Source organism: Channa argus, chromosome 1, assembly GCF_033026475.1.
Source record: "Channa argus isolate prfri chromosome 1, Channa argus male v1.0, whole genome shotgun sequence".
Classification (NCBI taxonomy): Eukaryota; Metazoa; Chordata; class Actinopteri; order Anabantiformes; family Channidae; genus Channa; species Channa argus.
In genome coordinates, this window is record NC_090197.1 from 1206590 (window position 1) to 1229596 (window position 23007).

A 23007-nucleotide genomic window follows, 5' to 3' on the forward strand; every position below is an offset into this window, starting at 1 on the left:
GCGGGTCACCTGATAGAAATGTTGTCAATACCCCCATTTGATCGCTTTAAATCCCCCCGATAATTCAGGACAGAGCGGCGTGCTCCATCCACACATATTCCGGACTTCGGGGGGCTCACAGGATAAGGTCAAGGTATCCCAGGTCTCCAGATCTCTGGCCCATCTCTCTGGGACACTGCCTCTGGGTAAAGTCTGGAAAAGCTCAGAACTCCAGGTCATGTGTGAACAGCAGTGGAGAGATGTTCACTCCTGAAGGTTTTGGAGCAAGGCTCCCTTTGAATCATATGCAGACTCCGAAGACGACCCTCACGTTCACGTAGACCTGTTAAGTCTGCAGCCTTAAGTTTAGTTGTTTATTATTTCAAAAAACAAAAGAGTCTAGACCGAAGAGACAAACTACAGAGGACCTTTCAACTTGGGGTGCTGCTTGGTCTCTAAAGAGCTTCCTAACTCTAATAGTTTTCCAAGATGGAGTTACTCTTTTCATTGAACTCATCAGCAGTGCGGAGGGTGGACCAGTGTCATGCTGCAGCCAAAGTCTTTTAAAGCAGTAACTTAACTTTTGGCAACAGCTGCTGCAGAGAAATAACAGTTGACTGTCTTCTTCTTCGTCATTTCCATTCAGTTCAGTTCACATGATCACGGAGGGGCAGAATATTTGTCCACATTTACTGTGTTTTCCTCTGACCCCTGACACCTTGGTTCAGCCTGAAAACTGTTGGAAAGAAAAGAAAGGTGCAGGAAACAGTAAGATCAATAGCAGCAGCTCCCAAAAGACACACAACTGGCATTTTTAACACAAACAAGAGTGGAGAGCAGACGGCGCAGAGAGAAGAGACTCTGCAGGAAGATGAACATGGACAGGATGAGCTGGTGGAGATGAAAAGAAATGAGGAAGGAAACGGGAGAGAGAGAGAGACAAAGGTGTGATGCAAGAAGTGAAAAGGAAGACGAAGCAGAGCAAAGGTGAGAAATGGAGAATTAGAAAAAAACTAGAAGCTCAAAGACAAAGATATCTGTGTCAGGGAGGTAAACGAGGAGGAAGTCAAACAGTCTTCTACATGTGTGGAGATTTTTTCTCACTCAACTGGTGTCGAAATAATTCACAGTTCAGTTTAGTCTCACTCACTTCTTTGAAAAGGATCTTTGACTCTGCACAAAAAAATCAATTTTTTCTTATCTATTGTCTCTTTTTTTAGCAGTAGAAATATCCTGTTTTCTGCAAAATATGTTGATATGCTACTAAAAGTTCTGGCCTGGAGAAACGTGAACATCTGAACCACGTTTCATCTCAGTTTCCTCATTAGTTTAGAAATAATTGAATTACATCAAGCGTTTACAGTCTGCTTGAACTCCTGACCTCACTAATCTGAACATCTTCAGCAGAATAAACTTCATCGATGACCAGCGCTGAGCTCGAGGCTGGAGGTCAGAGCCAAACTGAAAGTCGACGATATTACAGTGTGAAGGTAGAGGGATCGTGTGAGGAAGAAAAGGGAAGAGAGAAAAAACCAGGCTGAAGCCGGGAGATGGAGAGGATTTATATGTGCAAGCATCATCAGAGCAGCAGAGCAGAAAGATTTGAGAGAATACAAAAGACTTCAGCAGTGGTCGGACTGCAGGGAAGAAACTTCACTCTTCCTAATCCCTTTGTCCAAACTACTAAAAAGTCCCAGGCTTCCTCATTGCTCATCAGCAGACATTGTTGTCTTTAATAAACATCATAATGTCCTAATAATGATGGAGCCGTCAGTGTTTGTCCTGTGTGCTCTGCACTGAAGTGAAGGACAGTTTGAGCAAGTTCGCTGATTATCCTCTATTAGCGTCAGCGAAGATCCCGTCGCTTTGTCCACGTCTCAGCAGCAACTGATCCGCTTCTGTTAGCATCAAAACCTCAGACACAATAATCAGGGACAAGTTTGGTCCCATGTCCTCAGCAGGGAGTGCGGTTCCTTATGATCATGAGGCGTCGTCTTCTCCAGGAGGTTTGTTCCAAGTCAGATTCCGATTTGCTTGTTTCCGCCTGACTAACGTTACCCGTCCTCAAAGAGGTGAGTGCTCGTTAAACTCACATTAGCATAACCTGTGCTGCCTTTACAACGATCACGTCAGCGAATATTAGTACAGTTTAATGCAAAAGTTAAGGTACCCCTTCATTTTTAGACACTTACTCTGCATTGTGACTATGATTTGAAACTTCCTGTCGGTCTCCTCACAGTGACAAAGTCAGAAACTGTGTTTATAAAGTAGAATCCACACTCCATGTCAGGACACAAACTAAGGGAACCCAGTGTATGAAACCTAAAGCTCGGAATGTTCCTGGGAGCACAGTGGCCTCAATAACTGTGAAATGGAAAAAGTCTGAACCCACCAGGACTTTGAGAGACTTAGCAAAGAAGACTTGAAGATCTAATTGCTGCCAAAGGGACTTGTAGTGCTGAATTAAGAGTGTGGGTGCTTTTCTAAAGAAGAAGTTGTAGTTAGATTCTTAGTGGCCTAAAGTTGTTTATATTCAACTTTAGTTACTATAGAATTGAAAACCTCAAAGATCTGAACTCATTACCCATTAGCCGGGTTCGATTTAAGTGTTTTACAATAACTTAGTTTAAAATTAAAACCTTTTTCTTTTTTCCATATTGGCGTCCAGCGTCACTTTTTATTTTGGCAATCAAACATGTTGAGGATCTGTAGAATCATAACTAATCCATAACCGGCCTCATTAAAGCTCTTAGGAATCAAAGTTTAGATTCAAGCAAACAAACAGTGAAGAAAAGCAGCTCAGGTCGACCTCAGAGCAGCTGATCGAAGCAGAAATACACTACATTTTTTAAAGGCAGAGACATTATTCAGAGCATCACTCAGCTGAGAATCTGCAGCTGAAGTGAGTTTAGTTTCTCAAACTTCTGCTGATAAGTGGAAGATTTCCTCCAGGGAGGAAAGGAGAGATGGATGGAAATAGCTGGAGCGAAAAAATGGAGTTTAACATGTTACATAACTTAAGCAGAGGAGAGAGACAGAGAGAGGGAGGTGAGGTGGAGAGAGACTCAACTAGAGACAGAGGAGGACGGAAAGAGCGAAGAGACAAACAGACAGGTTCCACAGGAGATGAACACCAGATGGACTCGGTTGTCGTGGCAGCAAGTCAGCCGTTACCCTGGAGATCCATCTGTGTGTGTGTGTGTGTGTCAGAGATAATGTGTGTCTGTACTGTTTAGGTTGATCCAGAGGTAGAAGGACAGCTGCTTTAAGGAAACCACACACACACACACACACACACATGCACACACATGCACACACACACACTGTGATGCTGATGAAGTGACAGGATGATGCATCTGTTTCTGAGCTTCGATGTTTGTCCCCACAATAAAGAAAGTGGAAACAAATGGTGACAGCAGAGACCTTCAGACCTTCACTGAACTGTTCATTTAGTCAACAAAAACTGACAAAATACACTCGCTGGTCAGTTTATTAGGTACACCAAGTTAAACTGGAACCTGGAATAACTGTAAAGGTGACAGGGTTTAGTCTGTTCAGAGAGAAATTCTGTGTTGGGGCGATAGTTTGTGCTGCTGTGGAGCTGTGCTGGATTTATCCTGGCTTCCCTGATAATAAGCAGTGTGGACAGACCAAACACTGGGTCTGGTGTACGTGTTTGTGCTGAAACTATGGGACCAAACTTGGAAACTTCACTGTTAAACCACCAACTTCTTCTGCATTGACAGTATGGCAGCTCAGCTCTCCGGTTTTGAATTTCATCGTATACGCCAAGCAATGACAATAGACGTAAACAAGCTAATGTTGGACGTCAGATTATCTTATATAACACAAGAACATGTCTAAACAAATTACACCAGTGTTTTAGAAGAGTGGAACCAAGTGACGATGGTTACAAAAACAAAAAAACAGGAAGTGAAGACACAACCACCTGCTTCTGCTAATGACATTGGACAGGACTGGGATAATGTAGCTGTTTCCTCCTGCTTTCAGTCTTCATGCTAACAAAGCTGCTACTCGTATAATACACCTCCATCTGCCACTCAGGTGTTGGATCCAGAGATGGATTGTGGGTAACCATCACTTTAACCATTGTCAGTACAAAGGTTGTATACAATGGTTGTTGAGTTATGCTGATTTATATGAAGTCCCAAACTGATCAATGGCAACCAGTCCAAACAACGTGACCTGGTTGACTTGAGACATCCAAATGTCCAGTTCTCAACTGACCACACCTCCTCCATCTCCCAAGCATGCAGATCTGCCATCTACAGCATCAGAGAGATTGGACCCAATTATGCAACCCAAAGAAAACCGGTTCATTTAAACCCACAGGTCTTATGCATGTCCCTCTTTCACCTGACAGTTTCTGCACTAGTTGCTACACCATCATTACATTCACAGCCTTTGAAACCCGTAAACACTTCTATTGTGAAACTGCAGAGAACATGAAAACACAGTTCGGCAGCAGCATCTAATAATTTGGCTGTATTCTCGAAGTGCCTGAAGCTATTTGCGTCCCCTCCTCCGAGTCACTTCCTGCTAGATGAACGAGGTGTTTAGGTGCCCGAGAGGGTTCGGGATTTATAGAGGCTCGCCGTCGCAAAGACCTCCTCCTGTTCTCTGTCTTTTTTTCCCTCTCTTACAGCTCAGCCCACGCTGCTGGAAAGATGGAGAGGGAGAGAATGAATGATAAGGAAGATAAATATTGAGTGACTGAGGGGGTGGAGGAGTTAGCAAATAAGTGAGGTGGAGGAGAGGTAAATATAGACTGAGTGAGCATAGGAAAGCATAACGATTTCATAATAAATCCAAACGTTTAGAGGTGATTAAATGTGATCGAAACGTTCAACAGCTCTCCTGTTACATAATTCCATACCTGGTATTGGTTTATGTAGTTTCCACTGGTGGTGATGAAATCTGAGGGGAAGGATCAACCATTGATCTTAAAGACTCCATCTTTGAGATGAGGTGGTTTGTCTTGGCTCTTAGAACAACTAAACAGATACTGCTGAGACTCTCCGCCCCCAGTGGAACAGTGGGGGTGCATGGGGCCTTGCATGGGGCCCTTTCATTGTCTGGCCTTCTCAAACATAGGGGTCAGTTCTGTGATCTTACCTCCATGACGTAGGCCTCCACCACCATGAATGGCCCTTTTGTGCTTGACGTTATGATTGGTACTGATGCAGAAACGTCTAATAGCAGATTTGGTTTGGAATTTACTGAGACCAACAGGAAGTGAGGCAGTTCTGTGATCATTTTTAGACTATGGGCCATTATATATACAATTCTGGGGCAAAGGTGTGTGGAAATGGCAAAAAGAGTAAAACAAACCTAATATTTAATGGTTTTTCAGCTTCTACAAGTCTTCAGAAATTAATTGGTTGATTTTGAATTGATTCATCAGGGGAGATGCCGACTTTTGCACCAAGTGTAAGAGTGTGTAAATGCAGTTTTTACCTCCTTACCTCTCTGGGACTGTACTGAGCTGTAGGGTGCTCAGCTCTCATTCTCAGCTATATCAAAAATGGCTGAAAAATAATAAATACAATTGTTGGAGCACTTTGGTGTAATTACATTTGGAAAGTCTGTTTTCTCATGTATTAGTCTGGTTTGTTTTCCACCTTGTTGGGCGTTTGGCCTTGTCTGAACACCGCAGTCCTAATCAGGTGTGGACCCAAGCAACCAACCCAACAGCCTTTACTGGAGGAAGATTTGGGCTAGTCCCAAATGAACTCCAGAGCAGTTAGTTTGTGGAAAGAACGTGATGGGACTGTGGCCCACTAACCTTTTCCTAAGCTATCATAAAGGAGTTTGATTCACTTTTCTCTATCGATTTTCATTCTTGACTCAATTGCCTGTGGCACTTTTCATGTCAGCTGCTCTTTGCATCTCTGTTAATGACGGTCAGGAGAGTCTGTTTGAACTTTAGACGAGTTGTCTTTTGCATTTAAACCACACGGACGCCCCTTTTTCTTTGGGTGTGGCCATTTACAACAACTATGACCAGTTTGGTTTCCAGTTTAGTCGGATAACATGTTCTCAGGAACTGGTGGGTTTGCACAGTGCGTGTGATAAAAGTGATGGATTTTAAAGAAATAAGAGGTGAAAAAGCTCAAGAAGTGACAGAGAGAGGAGCCACATTGACATCAAATAATATTCGGGAGAGCAGATATGAGCAGGTGAAGACTAACGGCAAAGTCATGTTGTCATTTTTATTAAACACAAAGAAAAACTTTGAATAAATGTTTCTTCAGTCACAATCATTCAGTTAGAAAATGTTTTTGCCAATACAGGCAGAACCTGATAAACAGAGCTTTGAAACACGCTGTGCCAAATAAATAAGGACGTGGGTTTGGCGTGATCAGACTAATGGATGGTTCTGTCTCAGAGCTCAGCAGTTTGAAAAGCAGAGAACCTTTTCATTCTGTGAAAGGTTTCTGGGAAAATGTCCACCTCCAGAAACATCACGCCTCCAGCTGCCTGTAGAAGATTTACAGCTGTATTTTTCTTCACTGGAGCTTTGCCAAATGCTCCCCCTTTTATTTTTCTCTTCAGATGAAAGAAAAGTTGTTGACGACTCTGGTTTGAACTTTAAAAAAAATAACTTTCCTACAACTACTCCATTATAATTGTTGAAAAAATACTATTTGTCCATTTGGGGATGAGTTGAACAGTTTAATGGCCACTGGGAGAAAGGACCTCCTGTGTTGTTCTGTGGAGAACTTGACTGTGATCATTCTCTGGCTGAAAGTGCTGCTCTGTGCAGCCAGCCCACAGTGGACTGGGTGGGAGGGATTGTCCAGGATTGAGAGGAGTTTAGAGAACGACATTCTCCTCTGAGGTGACTGAAACTCCTTGAAAGATTATAATCACTGGCTCTGGTTCAGGGGTCCGTTGACCTCTTGGAGCCATTAATTGACCCAAATGTATCACGAAATTAAGCCCTTTAGACCAAACTTTACATTCTGTCTCAGCCAAAAACCTCTTGAAGAAACCATTTAAAGCCCAATGTGGCTGCGACATGTCCATGACGAGTGTAAGCGTTTGTTTGACACTGTAGACCTGGGGCTGCAGGCCGTATTGGGGAAATTAAGAATAAAATGTGTTTTCTCTGTTGCTGAGGTAAATGAAACCTCTGTTTTTTTGGGACAACCCACACAGGCTGGAACGAATCCATGTAGAATTGGACCAAATGAGTCTCCTGCTCCTGCAGACGAAGACAGAATGTGGTGGTTCTTGGACAACAGGAAGGAGCAAAAATGTGATTGTTGCTCTTTTTAAATATTGATTTGAAGGTCAGATGGAAACGTGAGTGGTGACCGAGGCAGAGCTGTAAAACAGCTGGGACACCAACTCAAATCTGATGTGAGACAGTGTGGGGAAAGTAAATGGCTTCATTTGCTGGAGTGTCACAGTTACTGCTGCTGCTGCTGAAACTGTGTATATTATATGTATGTGTGTTTTATGATCCCTTTTGTCAGTCTGTCTTCATATTTGGACGTCAACTTTTTCTCTCCTAATTGGATGCCCCAAACGGTAAATTAGTTGGCTTTTTCTCCTCAGTCAACCTCTTTAGCCTCCCAACTAAAAGATGAGCTGGAGATGAACTATGTGACACAATCTAATTAACGTTGTCTTAACTTTTTATCTGGTCGCTGTGGATACACATCATTGATTAACTGCCCTGGCAACTGTAACCCATGGCAACATGTCCTCCTCCTCTTTCTCTGTGTCTCTGCAGAGCCGGGTTTGAACAGGATATCGAGGGCGACCACTCGTTTGACCCAGACAGCTGCCACGGTAAGATAAACCTGGCATTTTACAGCCTCCATAATGATGGAAACATCCCAAATTGAGGTATTAACAGTGTAAACGCTGCAGCAGCGATAAAACAATAAACTGGAAAATAAATGGGCTGAATGTGAGAATTGAAATGTGTTTGTGTGCCGCTGAAGTTGACTGTGGTTATGCTTTCGTGCAGCCGACGTGTTGGCGACGACACGAAATCAAGAGTCTACGGTCGACTCCGCCTACGGTAAGAGACCCATCTTATTATTTCTGTTTGGTTTTTGTTTTTTTTATATCAAGTTCAGAGACTCATGGGAAAGACACAGCGAGAGCCCTGTACAGAATGATGTGTAACCCAAAGAGCCGGTGCTGGAGGTGGATAATACTTCTACTCCTCCACAATTCAGAGGCAAAGACAAAAGCGCTTTCAGCATCACTGCATGGAGATAATAACTTTAATGATTACAATGAGTCACATTAATCATATGTGATGTATTATTACAGGTTGAGATGATACTTTATTGATCCTCAGAGGGAAATTCAGAAACCATTAACAAACTGTTTAAATTGACCGTTAATTATAATCCAAAACAACCCGATACCAGAATGTACTCTCTTCTAAAAGTTAGGTACGTACTTTATTCTAAAAGTACTTGAGATTTAAAATGCTGAACTTTCTCCTTGTAGCAGAGGATTTTACATTATGGAAGTGGTGGTAGAACAGTATTTCTTCTTCCTACTTTTGGGTGGAAACTGAAGGTTTTTATTTTTAATTAGTTGGTAGATTCTTTTATCCGCAAGGCTACAGGGACCAGAGGATCCACAGCCAGGCATCAAACCGCTGACCTTGACATTAGTGGATGCCATAGTTAACCTCCTGATCCACATCCACCCATCATTACCTGTTGGTGCTGACTTCCTGTAATTCAGTGACCACATTTCCTACAAACTAACAAGCAGCCAGCTGGTTATTTTGAGCTACACCGCCCCGTCCTGCACAACAGGACCCACAGCATTCAGGGTGTGGGCGCTTGCTGACAGCTCAGCAGGTGATGAAATAATGTTAGGAAGTCAGACTGTCCACTGTAGCTTCCAGCTGAGCACAGGTAGCGTAGCGTTTTTTAGAGGCTTGTGTCTGACTTCCTGCTGTGGCCAACAACAAAGCTGAGAGATTTTTAATGTGAAAGTTCTGCAGGACGTGTTGAGCTTCCTTCATGGCTATTTAACATTGTTCAGGGAAATGGGTGAAGTTGAAGCCTGGCACTTCACGACTGAGCACTGTTGCCTGTTAAATGGGGGGGGGGTGGTTGTCATTAACTAGGAAAGAAGGGAATGCCCAGCATGAAACTCTTAGTGAGTCAAGAACCATTGGAGGATTCATGAGGAGCCCAAACAGTTTGAGTCTCTTCTAAAGACGAGTGGATGTGCACAAGATCTGCAGTGTCCAAATCGTGAACACTTCCTCCCTCAGTGAAGGGCAGCGGTTATTGAGCTTGTAGTAGAATGAGAACTGAGAATTTCTTAAAAGTTAAAGATCAAATCAAAGCCACAGAGAGAACCTGGAGTACCTTTTCATTTATGCCACTTTCTGCTAACAGCCTGAACCGGAAGGGATTCTGTTATTACGGCTCCACTGACTCGTGCTGATGTACAGTAGCTTCTCGCTCACTCTGACATTATTACCCTCAACTAGATTACAATCCTGCAGATCAAAGCGGCTCCTCTCCGAGCTGCCTAATCTGTATTCATGGCTGTTGCTCTGCTGCTACCTGACTGTCAGGAGCGCTGCCTGTAAACCAGCCGAGCTTTTGTCATTCACACGGCGACAGCAGACCCACGCAGTGAATCCCATTAAGCCTCTATAAGCTGCATTACTGTGATTAAAAAGAGAGGCGGCAGGACGGAGCAGAATGAGACATTTCTGATATGTAATCTACTTGACATGAGCTGAGTTTGTCGTTCACGAACGCTTGAGATGAACTTAAGTGGCTGCATGGTGTCAGCAGGAGGAGGAAGGTGAACAAAACAGGTTCAGAACGGTCTGAAGAGTTCAATGAATAGAGAGGATAAAGAGACAATGTATGAGATCAGTGATTAGTTTCAATTTTAGACTCAATTTGAAATTCAAACTTTTGTCCTACTAGGTGTTCTTGATTATCTCCAGTGTCAGTTGGATTATACAGCTGCAGCTTCTGGACAAAATACCCCTGAAGTTCACAGGAGCTTTTTTTAAAGAGCTGAGCTCTCAGCCCCTGAGTCCTCTGAGCTCAGCGAGCGTCTACTTTTGTATTCTGCAAAGTAACATAAGAATTCACCTGGCATCTAGATGAAGGCCAGTTAGTCTACTGGAATGAAAAGTAGCTGTTATGAAAAAGTGTGGAGCTCTGAATAGTTGGTGTTCTGAAGGAATCAGCCGCTGCATGATTTGGCTTAAAACGTAAAGCTGGACTCTTCAGAATTAAAGTCTCTGCCCTGATGATGAACCAACAAGTGGATCTTACAGAGTTCTGCAACATCTTCTTCTGTGTGGTTTTGCAGCAGCAGCAGCAGGTAGTTGATTTTTTTCTTTTTTAAGAGCGAGAGCTCCAAAAGAAGAGAGGTAGAACATACCTGCACAGCACATTTTAAAGCTTATATTGCACCTCGAGAGCTAAAACTCGACCCTCACACCATGTTTCCAGTGAGCTCAGGTGTTTTTAGCTGTAGGTTTGCCACCTTTCATTTGTCTCCCTAATCACTGAAATAGCAGCAGGGTGTGAGAGTCGACCGAGAGCCTGCAGTCACTTACATACCAGGTTATAAAACAATCACTTCCTGTCTGAATTTTCCCCCCATAAATATGAGTTTGCAGGCAGAATTGCACCTTGCTGTGAGGTGATTAGCCTCGACTGACTGACATGATTACAGGAGCAGCAGATGTAAAGCAGCGGGACACTCGTTCGATGCTGGCGGAATCATTTACATACTTCCACCAATTCATCTCTTGACTCACACTAATTGTGTCGTGATTAACCGTGTCATTTAAGTTTTAGATTTTATTGATGCCTGCAGGGTTTACCCAGGGTCTTAATGACACCGTAGCACAGTAGAAGTGCACGCTTGATGTCATTAGCCACGTTTGCTAACGTACTCATTCCTCACGCTTTCATTGTGGAACTCCAGCTCAAATATGCACAGATTAAGGCAGTAAATGGCGGTGGTGCCATTATACAGTAGGACTGACAGACTGACTTCTTCCATAACGGCGTCTGAGGCATTAACTTCATGGTGTCAGGCAGCCGGGCATGAAGGACTCCGAACACAATGACTGACTGATATTTTAGCCAGCGTGCACCCGTATCTATCTGCAGCATCACGCTCAAGTGGCTGTCGTTATTGTAATGACATCATTTGGCAGGGAACTAGTCCCATAATGACGTTCTGGCTGCAAATTGGTTATTTAATGCACTGTGGGGGAGGCCCCCGGGGGCTCGGTTTACCTCTGAATGGACATAAATTGGCCATTTGCCACAGTTTGCTATTACAGTGTAGTTTTATATTAGATGACAGTTGACGTTGTGCAGAATTAGTTCTGCGAATGCAAAATGTGATGGTTCTTGGACAACATGAATGCTGTCTGCTGTGACCTTTACATGACTTGTTGTTATGTTGGTGATCCAGGACATGAAGTTTATTCTCCTGTTGACTTGATGGGTTTGATGTCCCTAACGTCGACTTCGCGGGGAGTTAAAAATGACAGTAGAGCATCTACTTCTCACATAAGAGGTGCACATTATTTTAAACACGACAAATGTATGTGGACAGTCTGCAACATGTTAATGAATGCGTTCCTCTCCTCTGGCTTTGGTCCGTCCACCAGATGTCGATCCTGCTGCAGGGAGTGTGAATGAGGCCCAACACTGATGTTGGCTGATGAGGCCTGGCTCACAGTGACTTATCCGGTTCCAAAGGTGTGAGTGAGGTCAGGAATGACTTCCTCCACAAAACTGGAAAAACTGTTGGCTGAGCTTAACCTGAAGCTTTACGTTACTCTATATTGACCTGCAGCCAGTGTCATAACTCACTGCAATCAAACAAGGTCACCATTTTTTTAGAGTAAAAGAGTCTCAGAGGAATAAGGACAAATATACTGAATGTGAATAAATGACAAACATGTTAAAGATACAGAAGAAGTGAGTATCTCTGCAGCCCTGAAGCCTTTGACAGCAGCTCTCTATATTAAAGTTACTGTGTGCATCAGTTGTCACTTAGTCACCGGTGCTCATCCCAATGCAGAGAGGTGTGGCACAGCACGGGCATCAGTGCAGAGATGTTCGTTTCTATAGGCCTTTTGAGCAAGTCTCCTACTGACTAATTAGAGAAGAGCGACAATTTCCCCTTGATTAGTATGTTTATAACTAAGTTTATTACATTGTCTAACTGTAACTACCTAGTAAATCTGAATCAGAGCAGAGAGCACTGACTCTGAGTCTTTTGTTAGTTTCACACTGTAGCTTTAAGCTGCGATTTGAAGAATATCTCTACTGACGATACAAAAAAAGGACCAACTGTAGCTTTATCTTGGTGGAACATTTAGAACCCACAGACTGCCTGAACTCACAGAACTACATGTGTAGCTGTACAGATTGTACCTGTTGCACCACTTCAGCCATGTCGAATATTGTTTCACTTCATGATTTATAGGGTCCTGTGTCTTACTTCCACAGCACATTTTGGATAGTTTGGAGCATCACTTGTCCTTTTCTGTGTGTGTATGTTATTTTATCCAACACCAGAATCACCAATCTTTCAAAGCCCTTTCTGTACTATATGACGTATATATAAACCCTCCAAATGCCCAGCAGACCCATCAAGGCTCTCAGTATCCTCAGTGGTATCTGTGGCCCTGTGAACAACAGCATGTTCTCGATAAAACAACTGTTTTATCCAAAGCATATTGAGAGGGTTTAATGAGCCTGAGAGAGGTTGAAACGGAAGCATGTAATCCTTCGAAATGTTTAAAAGCATAGAAACCACCAAGTGATACATCAAAGATTCAATGTGCTGAATTTTAATCGCTTTAGCAGACATTTGCAACGCATGAGTTTAACTTGACTTCTGGCGAACGACAAAGTTTGTGTCCCGACACTGAGCTGCTCCTCTCCCAGAGGGAGTCGATGCTCTAACTCGCATCACGTTCAACACAACAGCTTCTTCTGTCTTTACTAACATGAAAGTGAGACTTCGGCATTTAAAGGATCCTTAGCAGCTCAAACGCTGCCTAATTTAAGTGTTAAGCATCTTATCACACAACAGCAAAAGTCAGCATGACATTTAAATAAGTCTCAAATCGAACATGCTCTTCCACAAGTCTGATTTTTTATTTTTTTTCTGATTTTTGGAGGACACTCACTCACTCAGTTTGCAGGACTTTTGCTTAGGTCAGTACTTTTACTTAAGTATTCTACTCTGCCAAAACATGGAGCTATACCAGAAACGGTTTTAGTCTTAGGGAAAGGTTGTGAATAGAGTTTGATGCTTTAAATGATGTTGCCAAGTACATCTCCTCCTGTCGTATTTACTACGGCTGCTGTGTGTCGTTCAATCACCGCAGGTATCAATGATTAACCTACTGTAATGGGCTGAATGGTATGTAGTAGGTGGTCTACTGAAGAAAACTGTAAGCATAATAATGACTGATATCGTATCACTGAACAGATTAATGACAAACTGAAACTATATCTTAAACATGATTCTAACCTGTATTTCAAACGATAAAACGACCAGATGAGTTTTCTTTGCTATGATTGGATCAAACTAAAATGTGTCCACACAACGTAAATACACACCATCTATCCACAGAGTGCATTAGCGTTTTTATCCAGAGTGGTCGCGCACACACACTTTTGACACAAAAACACACCTTGCCCTGCTTTCTACTGGATATGATGCACATTTTCACTTCCACACAACTGCAAAGCTGCACTTCCTCTGTTTGCCTGATACTTTGAGATCCAGTGTTGATGACAGAGCAGAAATGTCAGCTCTGAGGCACCGTGTGTGTGTGCGTGTGTGTGCGTGTGTGTGCGTGTGTGTGTGTCTGTCTGTCGGGGAGGTGGAGTGAGTAAAAGCATGAGCTGCATTGACAAGTGTGTCTGAGTGAAAAGAGGCTGCAGCTAGGTGAAGGAGGTCAGGACGCCACCATTAGATCCTCTTCGCTGCTTGAAGTAAAGTGAAAAAGCAAACGGTGTTAAAAAAGCTCCAGGTGAATCTCCATCTCACCTCGGTTGCTCCTAAAGATCTGCTTTCTAAAATGCCACATCCATTTCACAACAGATGTTGCTTTTTGAGTACAGCTGTATGTCAAACCTTGACACTCTGTTAGCTCGGAGTTTCCAAAACCTGAAAGTAATTGGTCAGATTTTTATTTATTTATTTATTTATTATATTTATTTATTATTATTGTTACCAATCTTTTATTTTATACTAGGAGTTATTTGTTATTATCACTCCCTTAATTATCATCCAGAAGGTCAAATCACACCTACCCACTAGTAAACATCTTTACTACTGGCATCTTTAGGACATGTTTTCTAAATTTTTGTGTAGATTTGTTATCAAAATATGGAGTTTGATGACATTTCTAGCCTGTGTACATTAGTGTTACCATGGTGACAAAGGTGATGAAAAGATGAAGTAGGGTTCTAGTAACAAACCACAATGGTCCCACTGATGATGGCCATTTAATGGCGTGATAACATTCAAAGCAGACAACGAGTCTCCAACGAGTCTCTTCTGAAGGGGAGGCTGAGTGATTTAAACTTCAGCTACTCCGGCCAATGAGTCAAAGCTTAGATGCACTGATCTGCTGTTTCCCTGAGAACCGACTGCTCCCCCCTGTAAATGTTAAATCTTTAACATTTTAAATGTTCTTAACATGGGAAGAGCTGCTACTCTGGGGCTGCAAGATACAGAACAGAGGTATAGAATGATGTGTAGGTTGTCCGGATAGTAGCATTGATCATCGGGTCTTTGTTGTGTTTTTGTTCTTTTCAGCAGAAGTTGTTCCTGGTCACCACCATATTTGTTTTTGCAGAGGAAAACGTGTAATTTTTTTCTGATATCTACCTTTGAGCAGTCAGTGTCAGTTGTTTTTCCTTCCAAACTGTCACAGTCTAGAAATCTGTGACAGTCTGTGTAAACTGTCCAGTCTTTGAAAGTCTTGGCTAGTCTACAGGTGTATCTCCACTAATATTTGGACCAGCAGGGTCTGCTCAGTGTCTCATATCCATAGTATCCAAGTACTCGTATCCATACTCGTTATTGGCAATTACTCAAATGTAAGTACTTGTACTCGATTTGAGAAAAAGCATGAAGTACATCTGAAAGTGTTCGGGACAAAGACAAACTAAACAAAAGACAAACTAAAGTGTAGTTTATTGTGGTTTTATGTTGTCGAGCAGTAGGTCGTCGGTGATAACTGCACCCAGAGAGACTTTATTAAACAGAGTCTTTATCTCTGTGATAGAAATCAACAAGCTCACTTTCAGCTCTCCACTCTGCATAAGAGACGATATCCTAATTACAGTGTGTGTGTGTGTGTAGCAAAGACACAAAGAGTGTTATTACAGTCTACGAGTGTTTCTGATGTGGTTCTGTGCAAGAACAAAAAGTGAAAGTGTTGTGAAGTGTGTGAGATGGTGTGTGTACCAATTGTTTGGCTATGTTGTGTTTGTGTGTGTGCAGGCAAAAGAGCCATCATCGCTCGTGTAAGTGTTTTTTAATGAGCTGGAGCTCTTACAAATGGGCCGAGTGTGTCGTGGGGCTCGCGCCGAACAGGCGGGATGAAGCAGCCAAAAGCAGTTGTGTTGACGCTAATTATCTTCATCTTCTCCCCGACTCCGCGCAATGAGGAAAGGAATAAAAGCCGCTTCACTACATGAATTCCAGCCAGTTTTGTTTTGTTTGCCAGCGTCCAGCCTGTGGAGAATGTGATTGTGTAAATCCCCCAAAATATCACTATCCACCAATTTTCCCAATCATACTATAAAGATCAGAATGAAAACAGAGTCCTTCACTTACTAAGCACTCGTACCATCGCTTCTGAAAGTAGTCAGACAGCTCCACTCTTATCAAAAACTCTAAGCTCTCATTCACATGCAGTCAGACCCTTAAATCAGTTTTTTGTAGAAGCCTCTATGGCACTAATTTCAGCTATGGATCCTGTTGGTTCAGACGTTCTCATTCTTTCTGACAGAACCTTTAAAGCTCTATCAGATTAGATGAGGAGTCTGTGAACCTTCAGGTTTCGCCTGTGGGGTTTAAATCAAGGCTTTGGCTTGACCACTCAAGGACAGCCAGAGACTTGTCCTGAAGTGACTTCAGTGTTGGCTTGGCTGTTTGCTTTGGATCACATGCTAAAACGTGAACCATTACCCCAGGTTCAGGTTTCAATTACTATTCCCATCTCTGAACTTCTGAAGTTCATAGAGATTGTTGGGATCCTGGTGACCTCTCTGATCACTAGAAAGAGACCAGATGGTTCCTTCTTCTATTACACTGAGGCCACTGTTCTCAGTGGTTCACTCAGAGCTTTAGAAATGGTTGTATTATCTGGATCCTGATCTGTGCCTCAGCTTAGAATGTTATTGTGGAGGTTTACCGAGAGTTTCCTGGGCTACTTGGTTTGTTTTTTGTCCTGACTTGTGGTATGTTCTTTCCTCAGGTGTGTACCTTTCTAAACTACCTCCTGACTGGTCATACTCTGTCACAGGTGGACTACCGTCAAATAATGTTTTTTTTTTTTTGGTGCCATCGGCTTATCCCGTGAATTCAGGATCGCCACAGCGGATCATTTTGTCCGCATGTTGATTTGGCACCGTTTTCACTCCTGACTTCCCAATTACTACTGGTCTTGGTTCTACGCAGCTGGGGATGGGGATGGGCTGTTGGGGGTTAAGTGTCTTGCCTAGCGACACTTGAACATGTGGCTGGGAAGAGCAGGGCACAAACTTCCGACCCTATGGTTGGTAGGCGGCCACTCCACCAACTGAGCCAACATTGCCCCCCATTGAACTCTGGTGAAGTTATAGTATTATCTCTAAAAACTAAAATCACTTCGTCATCATCATATAATTCACATCTTATTCTACTTTTTATACTTGTGTAGTTAATTTATAGAGTTCTAGATTTCAGAAAAATATTTGGCTGATCACTGCTCATGTGCTGCACTGAACAAGTTAACTAACACACACACACACACACACACACACACACACACACACACTGTGAACTGATTTATATGTGATCTACCTGATTGCTTCCGTGTGTGTGAGAACATTTTCCGTGCTGTCTCTTTGCTGACCTTCTTTCATCAGTCTTGATTGACTCAGCCAATCAAGAGTCTGCATTGCCTCTGCATCACACACACACACAGACACAGACACAGACACACACACACACAGCGAGACGCCCACATTGATTGACCCGGTCGATAAAAACACAATATGGAGCTCAGCAGCAATCAATCAACAACAAGGAAGCACACAGTTGGAGGTGTTTCACCCTATCAGATACCTGAGTGTGTGGGCAAAAGGTAGCGAGAGACTGCGAGAGACGGTTACCTACACATACGTACATGACTCAGAGTCTGACGCTGAGACAATTTCAAGTGTTTGTCTCTGTGTCAATATGAGAGCAACAACTCTACTGACGTCAAATACATTGGCGCCTAAAAGTTTGTGAAGCTTTAAAATTCTTCCATAAATATAATCTAAATATAAATAAATAAATAAATATAAAACTAGATGAAGGGAGCCCACTTTTCGATAATGGCCCATTATTTAATATTTGTATGGAGCCAAAGTATGTGCACCTCTTAGATTATCTAGTCATTTGAAAAGGAGAAGAGTTTGAATCAATGGGATGACAATCAGCTGTGAGTCTGAGAGCTCCTGCCTTATTTAAAGAAGACAAACCTGGAGCTTGATTACATTTACATTTACATTTAGTCATTTATCAGACGCTTTTATCCAAAGCGACTTACAAGTGAGGTACAAGGCAGCAAAAATCTAAGTCAAGAAGAAAACATCAAAGCAAAGTTCTATCAGATTATTAAAGTCTGATCTTGAAAACAGTTTTCTACAAGTGTATCATGGCCGGGAGAAAGATCTTTGAAAATCTTGGAAGAGGGATGCTCACTCAGCTCAGAGTTTGGATTCTGCTAGTCGACTCTCTGTTACCCTCCCCAGGAGAGGACAACCAACAAAGATCGCACCAAGAACAAGGTGTGTAGATCTCAATGAACCAACGGTAACATCTAGGAAACTAAGTCCTCTCCTATAGTATGACCGACTACATGTTGATGTCACCGAGCATTAGCTCCATGAAGAAGCTGCTTGTTGGTGAGGGGCTTGTTTCTCAGCACAGACCCTTTCTAAAGCGACACATTTCAGACATTCACCACAGACTTAAGCTTGTCTGGAGGACTTTGACAGACATGAAGAGGCCACTGAAGCAGTTATAACAAGACATGCAGGTTAGAAGGAACAGCTGCTACTACATGATGAAGAGCCTGCTTATCAGTGTAGAAAACACTGAGCGGCAGCTTCTCGTGTTTAGCCAGTGCCGACGCTGCATTTACCCGTTAAAAAGACAAATGTGGCTTCATCTTCACTAATGAGCAGAATTGTAAGAAAGAAATCTGTATTGTAGGTGGCTTTTACTACTTAGAGTGTGAAGTTAGATGCTCCACTGTGTAACAATTGTACGAGCATATTGTCACTTTAACCTTTAACATTTTAAACCTTTTAAAACAAAATAACTTGTTTGGATCAACTCCTAAAAATACATTGTGTGTAAATATATGTCTCGGATTCGAATGTGCACCGGCCAATACCTGATATTAAACGTATCAGATCTGTACTGGATCCAAAGGGACTGGATCAGGACATCCTTGGTAGTAATCACTTGACATTTCCTAAAACAAGAGACATCAGCTGTTCCCTGTTCACTGCTGTTGCTACGTCTAAAAACCACAATCATCATCTAAACCCAAGCAGATGATTCAACAGTCATGCTCGTGTAACCATGATGAAGAACGTCCAGCACATGATTTTGGCCTAGCATGCCGACCAGGACTATCTAACTGTAACAACCTTACAGCTGTGCTGCTGCTGAAAACAGCCTCTGAACAGGATGATAACGTTCCAAATGGGTGGAAATCGTCATCATTTTCCTCAGTTTTAAAACCTCGGGTTTCCCAGGGCAACCACTGCATTTCCTTTAAATCACTGTCTTACACCTAAAGCCCAAAGAGAACATTTCACTTAAATACTTCCTCTCTCAGAACGGAACCATTTTGAAGTTAAATGAATTTTCACCTCTGAGTGCGTTTAATGCTTTTTCCCTCAGCTCCCATTATGTGCATCTGAATAATGTACTGACTAAATGGCAGCTTTTAAACCTAAACTAAAAGTCTAGGAGACGCAGGGGACCACATATGCCAAAGCAGAGAAGTGAGAGTACAGTTTGTTTGTGAACACTGTTACCACAGTATGAGCAGTGTGAAAGAAAGAAACACAGTCGCACCGCTGGCAGCCGTTGCATGGACGTTGAATTCCGTATCGGCCCCTTTACTGTCCTCAAAGACCACAAGTCACAGTCTCTATCGTGTAGATGCTGAAGTTTGTACGTAGACCTGTTTCCTTGCTGAGTCACAACTTGGTACTTTAAATGACATGATTGAAAACGTTCATTCTAAGAGGAAGAGCCTTAGTCATCAGTCGTTTCAGCAGGAAACATTTCTAAGCTAATGTAGACGGGAGTTACAAACAACTTATTTTGGCCTTTTGTTTCAAGGACTGTGGAAATGTTCCCACTGTAGCACTGCTGGCCTCAACAGTGCCTCAACTGGGAAACAAAAGGAAATTAGCTCGGACTCACTAACAACATCCCCTCTGACTTTTCCCGTGTCTTAAATGGAGAATCCAGAGGTTTGTTTGCATTATTTCAAACATCGGACAAACAACACACAGTTTGGATTATTTGTGGATTTTGGCTCTGTGTTTCTCCTGACTAACCGTTGGCTTCTTAGGCAGTTTGCAAGCAGCAAAAAACCCTGTGCCGCTGAACCCATATGGCCCCATGCAGTTTCTGCAAAATCAGAGAATAAAATTAGATCTACAAACATACAAACACACTGATAACAAGAATAGCGCCGTTAAAAGGTCGAGTGAACAGTCCATTAACACCATTAAGGGAGTGTTTAGTGGCACTTCCCTTCCCATCGCTATCATCATCATTATCACCACATCAGGGACTAATGTGGAGCTTAATCGCTCGAAACTGGGGTAAAGCACAATCCTTCCTCCAGTGTCAGCATGACAAGATCCCAGTATGTCTAACTGGGTGGAGCTGGGGTCACAATGACAACTACATTTACAATTAATCATTTAGCAGACACTTTTATCCAACACTTACTGGAGCGGCAGAGAAGTATGTTAGAGTGGTGCAGGATATGTATGAGAGCTGTTAAACCGTGGTGAGGTGCTGTAGGTGTGACAGAGGAGTTCAAGCTGGAGGTGGGTCTGCATCAAGGAAAGTTTGAAATGTTTCAAGTTTGTGCGGATTAAGCCAAAATGTGGCTTTTGGTAAAGTCACAGTGCTGTGTTGGTTCGCATTGGAATTTATCTGCAGCATATGCATCTGTAGAGGAGAAGATCTTTGTTGAGTCCCCTCTGTCATAAGTCCCTGTGCCACTGGATTACAGGTAGAAACAGACACAGTGACAGTGAACAGTTGTATGTCACGTCGTCTGCACAGTTTTCCAGACCCATGATTCATTTTTATTGAAATGCAGAAATCAACAATAAAGGTGGGAAAACTTTACGGTCCTGCCCACTGTTTGATTGACAGGTGATGTGAGCTTAGGTGAGTAACACCTGAAGACTGAACTGAGATATCAAGGCAGGCAGTGTGGTGAGGATGTGAAGAGCAGTCTGTATGTTCACCTGCTGCAGAGAAACCACTTCATTCTTATTCAACACACACACACACTTGACACACTGTGTGTCAGGAGTGTGTGTGTGTATGTGAGTTGTCCGACCTTTAAAGTGAAGAGATCATGTGTGTTACCAGCATTTTTGGTGTCGAAATGAAAAAGTCAAACTTGACTCCTTTCTCTTCTAGTGCTCTCCACACACACACACACACACACACACACACACACACACACACACACACACACACACACACACACACACACACACACACACACACAGTCACTGACATTCCCAATCCTAAAACTATAACCGTCACAGCTAAATGTCTAATCCAACCCTAACATAAACTTGGTTCAAACCTAAATTGTAAAACCTAAAAAAAGTCTAAACCCTCAAACAGACATTAGAAGATGTGTAGGTTGGACAAAGTGTCCTCACGAACATGGTAATGAAGAAAAAAAATTCCATGCTTCCATAGAAACACACACATTCTACTTCTCGCTCTTTTTCATTTCCAACATTTTTCTCTCCCTTAATCCACGTCTGTCATTTCTCTCTCCTTCACCTCGCTGTCACTTCCTTTCTCCCTCCCTCCTCATACAGACTCTGTCACTAGTGTCTTGCTTCATGTGAATACCAATGGGTCTTGTGGAGACAAGTGGGCGAGAGAGCAGTGGACACACAGGGAGAGAGATCATGCTAATAGGGTCTAAGTTTCTGGAGCTTGACTTGGGAGCATCTGCCTCAGCCTTAAAGCAACAGATCTCTGCTCAGAGAGCTGGAGGTGCTGTCGTCCCCAGAGAAACAAGTGTGTTTGTCGTCAGTTCAGATGTTCAAAGCAACCTGGGTTTACATTTAGCTGACAGGCTCAGGTCGGACTGGAAAAGTGATTTGTTGTTTCGTCTGACAGAACGAAAACTGACAGCTGTGTCTGCACAGACGCCTTCTTCACTGGTTTCTCCCAGAACCTCAGCTCTGGTCTGCTGTCGTATGTGCGTCCAGATCTGCTTGTTGTCTGATCTGTCACCATGTGTCTCTGGATAACGCTTAACTGCACAACATCTTTAATTTAGTGTGGAAGATAATGAGTGCAGCACCATTCTCTAACATTTGGGGTGTAAACAAAAATCTATACACTTTTTTATTATGATATTATTATCGTTATACTATCTGTTCTGTTATTTGAGACTGTACATGTAAATATTATTGACTGAGTGGTTCATAGAATTTTTTTAACCCAGATTTTTAACTACAAGTTTTCCTAAAATCGGAAATTGAAAACATTGTGATATATCATAATATTAATAATAATAATAATTCATTTTTATTATCGCCTTGCTTACAGTATAGAAATACATCTCAGTATACTGGAGCATAAACCCTGTTTTCCAATGTCACGTTCGTCCTGTTGTCTCCTCCTGGAGAAACTTCTCCTTCCGGCTCCAAACTCTCATCAGCATAATCGCTGATGCCACAGATTATTGTAGATAAGACTGTAGGACAACTGCTTGTAGTCTGCAAAATGTGGTGTGATGCACGTTTGTAGCTTTCAGGCAGGTTTATGCTAAATCTTGCTGGGTTTGCACCATAAACTTGCCCCTCTACACCTCTGGCTTGTTTTTAATCAGTCCAGCGTGTAACTGCTCACATCTGAATCCTGATAAACACTCTTAAGCATATTCGCACTAGCTCACTTTTATTTTACTTATTGTAAATACAGTGACTGTGCTGCACCTGAACACATCCTAAACATTTATAATCTCATCAGTTCAGTTATTTAACTGATTTAATTCGGTTTTTCTAGACATGAAGAGCAGCTCAGTCGAAAACAAAAGCACAGTAAGGAGCCGCAGACAGATCAACGGAGGGAAAAATAAAGAATTAAGAGGAAGAGGTTAAGCACATTGTAAGTTTTAGATTGACACAAAACTGAAAACAGTGAAAAGGCTTCACCCGGCAGATTTCACCCCCAAGTCCCAAAAACTTCCCAATAGAGACTGACAGCAGAGAGAAACTTTGAGACTGACGGAGGAGAGAAAGAAACAAAGGGGGAGAGAGAGAATGAAATATTTCCATGTCGGGCTGTAATTAGCATAATATGTTTCTCTGTGTGTCTCCATCATCCTATTTATAGCTGTCAGAGTAAAGGACGGAGATGAAAGTGGGAAAAGAGCGAACATGAAATTGTGTGTTAAACACGGAGTGTGTGTGTGTGTGTGTGTGTGTGTGTGTGTGTGTG

The 23007-nt window shown here is 42.5% G+C and overlaps 1 protein-coding gene across 3 annotated transcripts in view; it reads left to right on the top strand.

Annotated features, from left to right (window-relative positions):
- LOC137099397 (semaphorin-6D-like) overlaps window positions 1-23007 on the top strand; it is a 144368-nt gene that overhangs the window by 107931 nt on the left and 13430 nt on the right. For all 3 annotated transcript variants that reach the window (XM_067476207.1, XM_067476197.1, XM_067476187.1), the window contains 2 exons: window positions 7742-7800; window positions 7982-8035. In XM_067476207.1, coding sequence (XP_067332308.1) covers window positions 7742-7800; window positions 7982-8035 — 113 coding nt within the window. The remainder of the gene's footprint in view (window positions 1-7741; window positions 7801-7981; window positions 8036-23007) is intronic.